The sequence below is a fragment of the Olea europaea genome, unplaced genomic scaffold, assembly GCF_002742605.1.
Source record: "Olea europaea var. sylvestris unplaced genomic scaffold, O_europaea_v1 scaffold1328, whole genome shotgun sequence".
NCBI lineage: Eukaryota > Viridiplantae > Streptophyta > Magnoliopsida > Lamiales > Oleaceae > Olea > Olea europaea.
Genome location: NW_019230760.1, coordinates 171,850 through 178,545, shown reverse-complemented (window position 1 = coordinate 178,545; position 6,696 = coordinate 171,850). Strand labels below are relative to the sequence as shown.

The 6,696-nt window shown below is 44.4% G+C and overlaps 1 protein-coding gene across 3 annotated transcripts; it reads left to right on the top strand.

Moving 5' to 3' along the window:
• On the top strand, window positions 1-2,920 carry LOC111375029. Of its 3 annotated transcripts, none has more exons than XM_022997822.1 (3): window positions 1-51; window positions 1,815-2,202; window positions 2,281-2,920. In XM_022997822.1, exons 2-3 carry the CDS (start codon window positions 2,134-2,136, stop codon window positions 2,827-2,829), a joined length of 618 nt encoding a protein of 205 aa, XP_022853590.1. In that variant the 5' UTR covers window positions 1-51; window positions 1,815-2,133; the 3' UTR covers window positions 2,830-2,920. The 3 variants fall into 3 exon arrangements, with proteins under 3 accessions (XP_022853590.1, XP_022853588.1, XP_022853587.1); XM_022997820.1 differs by having other exon boundaries at window positions 7-1,736; XM_022997819.1 differs by having other exon boundaries at window positions 7-2,202.
• Window positions 2,921-6,696: the final 3,776 nt, after the last annotated feature.

Below are 6,696 nucleotides of genomic sequence, written 5' to 3'. Positions count from 1 at the left end.
TTTGATTGAGCACGATCGTAGTATTCCGGTACCTGAAACAAAGATAACGAGGTATGTTCTCGTCGCCCCTCCGATACTTAAGTTAGAAAGGGAATTATATACGTGAGGTTATAAACTGGAGAATAATGAAAACGCACCTGAATAATGGCTCAATGTTCTGTATTTATAGAGGTGTATGGTGCTTTGCTAGTAGGATTTAACTATATGGGTATCCTTATCCGATAGAGTCCCATGAGAAAGCAGTGTTTGGATCCTACTATGATTAGAAGACCAATTGTTAAGAGGACTCTCTTAGACTTATGAGATGTGGTTTGAAGTATTTTTGTCAAATAAGAGTTCGCAGGGGATAGACACTTTCCTTAGTACGAGGAACGTGGAAGTTGAGGCCTTCAAGGGGATTTTCCCGAGCTATTATTCCCGAGGACATCTTGCAATCTTTGAAAGTTATAAAGGTCGGGCACATGTATCTCGAGGACCCAATACATCCCGAGCACTAATGATCGAAAATCGTAAGACGCCTTCACAAATGATTGGGGATGAAAGTGGTCGGGATATGAAGGAATTGTCAGTATTACTGGCCCCCGTGTACCTATTCTCGAGCCTTTTCGAGGATATGGTGCAAAATAAGCCAGAAGGAAAAGAGCTCGGGTGTGTAAGCTCGAGGGAGTTCTTGAAGACAGTGTTCGCAAGGGCTGACGTGTACTGAGGTAAGCCCTAAATAAGAAAAAGCGGTAAAAAGCGTTATGGGCTGGATGTAGGACACGTGGCCAGATCTGACGATCGGGGTAGTGACCTTTGGGATACCCTCTTCTGTTGCCTATAATACCTTGTTCACTTTTCACTCTCAGTAAACTTCTCTCGCTGATCGTCGAGATCAGAACTTTGGTGGGTTTTTTAGGCGTCGACTTTAAGGTATGACCTCAAGACCTTGAGTTATTCTATAGACACTTTTTTGCCTAGGTCAGGATGTCTAATAGTAGTAGTGAGTCTTCGTCCTCTTCCTCGAGGAGTACCCCCGAGGACAAGGAGCGCTCAATCATACCCATGGCCGTGCCCATTAATGTACATCCTCGGGCACAAGATCCCGACTCCCCTTAGGTACCCCGACTTTCTCCGTAAATTTAAGGAGCATCTAGTGATATCGACGGTTAGGGAGCATGGGCTCATGCCTAAGTGTGATATTAGAATGCCAGGGGTGAGGATGGCTATTGCTCGAGATGGAGAGTTTGTAGTTTTTAGAGACTAGCTAAAAGGTGGATTTAGATGGCCCCTACACCCATTCTTTGTGGCCTTACTGGTCGAGCACAACATGAGCCCTGGTTAGCTCGTGCCAAATGAATGGAGAATGATTACTTACTTTTTTATAGCCTGTACGTACTTAGGTATTGACCCATACATCGAACTTTGTAGAATGGTCTTCGATTTGAAACAGCTGTCTCAATACACATGTTCTGCCTATCTTTCATCTTGAGGAGGTTTCAGGATATCGAGGATGCCAAGTTCATTAAACGGGTGGAAAGAAAAGTGGTTTTATGTCATACCTTAGGATTCTGACTTTCCATTTAGGCCTAGGTGGGTTTTGCCCAACACGACCAGGTTTTGTGAAGGGCAGGCCTATTTCGAGTCTTTAGAAAGGGATAGGGTGATGTTAGAGAACCTCGAGCCTCTTGTTTATGATATAGATGACATTTTGGGGGATGATATTCTCGATCTCGCAGATGTGAAAGGTGCTGAGGGTAGGGATCGTACTTTCGCCTTTTTCTCGTTGACCTGTCTTTGTTAATTATGCTCACGCCAATTACTTGTCTTTTCAGGGATGGCTTTCAATCCTTCAGCTCTTTAACAGGCCGTGACCAAGAAGTCAAGGGCCCCTCAAGTCCGAGCCCCAGGTCAGAAAAGGGGAAAAAGAGGCCTCGAGATTCAGGGCCTGAGACTGTTAGGAGTGGTCCTGGCTAGACATCTGCCCGAGGACAATCCCTGATCATTCATGAGCACGAAGCTCCGATTGCCACTCATCAGTCCCATCCTCGATCAAGGAGTACTCCCGAGGTTGTTGACCTCGAGGATGAGGTTTTTTCTGTGCCTTCTTTTCAAAATCGAGATCCTGATTGGTGTTCACTGGTGTTGAGCATCATGGACAAATATCGAAAGGACCTCGGCTTCGACGAGGGCATGAAAGCTCTTGAATCCCTTACGCTGAAGGTAAGCTCGCTCATTTTACTTAGTGTAATTTATGGATTTCTATGACTTGATCTAACACTTGGATTTTATATATTGCAGACTCTGAGTATTTCCCGAGGTCTTTCTTTGAAGGGGAAAGATGAGGCCCAAAGAACTGCTGAGCTCGAGAGTTCTGCTCAGGCACGCGAGAAGTGGATTGTTGATATGGAGGCTGAGTGCTACCTTCTTCAGAAGGAATGTGATGATGCCAAGAACGATCTACAGAAGGCACGGGAGGAAGCTGGGATGGCCAAGGAGGAGGCCGAGGAGTTAAAGCTCGAGATAGAGCATTTGAAGAAGGATTTCGAAGCTCGTCTGACCGAAGCTCGGGGTATCGCAGTTGAGGACTTCAAAACACCTGATGCGTTCAATGGGCTGAAGGGAGAGTACGCCAACTTTCATGCTTTGAAAGAGGCTCGGGTATTTTTGCGCTCAAAGCTTGATGCAAAGCCCGAGGATTTGAAGAACATCCCAGAGGTTGCTGAAGACCTCGAGCTTTCGGAGTCTATGGAAACCATCGACGACCAGGAGGTCGATGTTGATGGTGAGGATGTGGCGAAAGAGCAAGGAAGCCAAGCCTCGAGAGAACGAGCCGAGGACATAGACTAGTTTCTGTTTTCTTTTTGTTTTTTAATACTCTTGGCTCTTTACTTGTACTGATTGATTATTTTTGAAATCAATGTATTCTTCCCAAGCTTAACTTGCGCTTCTTACTATGTTATTTTGATTATGTTTGCTCGAGCTTTAAGTTCGTTTGAAGACTAAACTAAGTGATGTAACCTAGCTCGACTTTAAGAGAATCCATGACTTGACGCCTAAGATGAATTAAACGGCTCGACGCCTAAGATGACTTGATATCTGGACGTCCTAGATAAATTAAATAGCTCGATGCCTAAGATGACTTGATATCTCAACGTCATAGATAAATTAACATCTCTACGCCTAAGATAAATTAATATCTCGACGTCATAGATAAAGATAAATTAATATCTCGACGTCATAGATAAATTAACATCTCGACGCCTAAGATAAATTGATATCTCGACGTCATGGATAAATCAAGATCTCGACGCCTGAGATAAACTGGAAAACTGCTTAAAAATCGCGATGACTTAATCCGTAGAAGTTTACCAGTTTCAGATAAACGGGTAAACTGGAAATTGTCTCGAGGACTAAATGACAATGAAATTGTCTCGACCTATAGCGTGATTCTCGAGGACAAGGATGGGCCTTTTTATAAGATTCATCACATCATTGATCGGGCACTGTGTGCTCAGGAATTTTACTTGTATTGTTTTCCTTGATAACAATTTCTATGTGTTTTCTCAGGGACAAGGCTTTTCGATTGCTTGCGCGGGGCAAGGTTTTTTGATTGTTTGCTCAGGGCAAGACTTCAGTTGCTTGCGCGGGGCAAGGCTTGAGTTGCTTGCGCGAGGCAAGGCTTGAGTTGCTTGCACGGGGTAAGGCTTTTAGAGTGCTTGCTCAGAGCAAGGCTTTTGGATTGCTTGCTCGGGCCAAGGTTTGAATTGCTTGCGCGGGGCAAGGCTTTAGTTGCTTGCGTGAACCTTGACACGCAGGTCTGACTACTGAAAACTGGAAGAACAAGTTACTTGTAATATATTTTTAAATCCTCGGCATCCATGGTCTTGGAAGTGGTCTTCCTGATGTATCCCTTAAACTATATGCACCTCCTTGAAGCTGTCGTATGACATCGAAGGGTCCTTCCCAGACTGGTCCTAGCTTGCCCGGAGCATGACCTGCTGCTTTGGCCCTTCTTAACATAAGATCTCCAGCTCTAAATCTCCACGTCCTCACTTTTTTATTGAAATACTTTGCTGTTTTATCTTGGTAAGAGGCCATTCTTAAAGCTGCATGATCACGAACTTCTTCTAAAAGGTCGAGGTGTTCAGTGGTGCGTCCTACACCTTCGGGCTCAAGCCTTCTTTGGCTGGGCAACCTGACTTCAACATGGATGGTGGCCTCAATACCGAAAGCCAACATGAAGGGGGTTTCCCTCGTAGCGGTTCTGTGGGACGTTCTATATGTCCAAAGTATGAAAGGTAACTCGTCAGATCAAGAACCTCTTGCATCTCTGATCCTTGTACGGAGGTCTTGCAATATAATCCAATTGGTCACTTCGGCAAGACCATTACTTTGAGGATGGGAAATCGATGTCAAATGGTAATCAACCCCTAGGTTGGAACAAAAGTTTTTAAATTGTGCATTGTCAAACAGCCTGCCATTATCCGTTATGAGGACTTTTGGTATCCCGAACCTGCATATGATGGACTCCAAATGAAAGTTCTCAACTTAGGCTCTAAAATTGTTACTAAAGGCTCGGCCTCCACCCACTTAGTGAAATACTCTACAGCCACAACCACAAACTTCAATTGCCCCCAAGTTATTGGAAAGGGACCAAGGATGTCAATTTCCCACTGCTCAAACGGTGTCGTGCAACTAATGCTAGTGAGGTCCTCTGCGGGAGAGTGGATGATATTGCCGAATCTCTGGCACTTGTCACACTTCTTGACATATTCCTGGGCGTCTTTCTTCATGGTAGGCCAATAATATCCATACCTTATGAGCTTGAAGGCTAATGCCCGAGCTCCTTGATGGTTCCCACATATTCCTTCATGAACTTCTTCTAGGGCCTGGAATGATTCGGAAGGCTTAAGGCATCTGGTGTATGGAAGTATGAGACTCCTGTGAAATAAAACTCCTTCAATCATGAAATACCTTGGAGCTTTGGACCGGATGCTTCTTACTGCTCGAGAATCTTCTGAAAGATTGCCATGCTTTATGAAGTCCACTATTGGGTCCATCCACGATGGCTCATTATCAATATCCATGGCGCCTACGTACAATTCTAACGTGGACTGTCCTGTCAAGCCCATCTATCCCCATGAACACCAATCTTGACAAGACATCGGCTTTGCAATTCTCAACCCGAGTAATTTTCACAATTTCACAACTCTTGAACTTTCTCCGGAGATCATGTACTTTCAAGCAGTATAAGCTCATCTTCTCGTCCTTCCTATCGAACATCCCTTCAATTTGTCACACCACCAACTGGGAATCACTGTAAATTTTGATGTTTTCAAGCTTGAGATTGATGGCAAGTTCCATGGCTATGATGACGGCCTCGTACTCTACTTCATTATTGGTTGCCTTAAATTCGAACCTGAGTGCACATTGAATGTCTATGAGCATGTGCGGGCTTATGATTATGACCCTTGCACCCGAGCCCGAGGAGTTTGATGCTCCATCTACGAAAATTTACCTCATGCCTGTGGAAGATCTCGAGCTACCATCTGGCCCCCGAGGCCTTGGAGTGAGTTCTGCAATGAAGTCAGCTAAGGCCTGAGCTTTGATAGATGACAAGGCTTGAACTCTATGTCAAATTCTCCGAGTTCAATTGCCCACTTCAGTAATCTTCCTGAGACATCTGGTTTCTGAAGAATGTGTTTTAGAGGCTGATTGGTGAGCACTACAATAGGATTTGATTGAAAATATTGCCAAAGCTTTCGTGCTGCCACTATCAGTGCAAGGGCAAGCTGTTCTACCAAAGTGTATCTTGTTTCTGCATCAAGCAGGACTTTGCTTACGTAATAAATGGGTTGCTGGGCCCTGTTAACCTCTTTCACCAAGACACCACTTACTACATTCTGAGACACGGCTAAGTATAAATATAGAGTATCCCTGGGCTCGGGTTTGATGAGGATAAGAGGAGATTCCAATGTCTACTTGAGTTCCTGAAAAGCCTTCTCGCACTCCTCATTCCATTTAAAGCAATGATTACCTTTGAGGGCTTTTAAGAAGGGGAAGCACCTATCTGCTACTTGGGACATGAACCTATTTAAGGCAGTTACCCTGCCTGTCAACTTTTGAACTTCTTTCTTGGTCCTTGGTGATTCCATTACTGCCAAAGCCTGAATCTTATCGGGGTTGGCCTCAACTCCCTGATGAGTGATCATGAAACTCAGAAATTTTCCCGAAGTTATGCCGAATACACACTTCTTTGGGTTGAGCTTTATCTTATATTTTCGTAGGGTGACGAACACCTCCTCCAAGTCGGATATGTGTTGCTCTACGTTCTTACTCTTTACAACCATGTCGTCCACATAGGCCTCGATGTTCTTCCCTATTAAATCGGCTAAGACTTTGTTGATGAGCCTCTGATATGTCGCCCCAGCATTTTTCAACCCGAATGCCATCACCCTATAGCACTATATGGCTGAATCAACCATGAATGAAGTCTTCTCTTGGTCTTCTTCGTCCATGAGGATTTGATGATACCTTGAGAATTCATCTAAGAAGCTATACAACTTATGTTCAGATGTGCTATTCACCAGATTGTCAATCCTGGGTAGCGGGTAGCTGTCTTTAGGGCACACTTTTTTGAGATCTGTGAAGTCGATGCAAGACCCTCCATTTACCACTGGCTTTCTTTACAAGAACAACATTAGTGAGCCAATC

Coding starts and splice junctions, on each gene's coding strand:
- LOC111375029 (XM_022997822.1), top strand. CDS start 2,134: ATGGACAAATATCGAAAGGACCTCGGCTTCGACGAGGGCATGAAAGCT. Junction 2,203..2,280: donor TTGAATCCCTTACGCTGAAG/GTAAGCTCGCTC, acceptor TATATATTGCAG/ACTCTGAGTATTTCCCGAGG.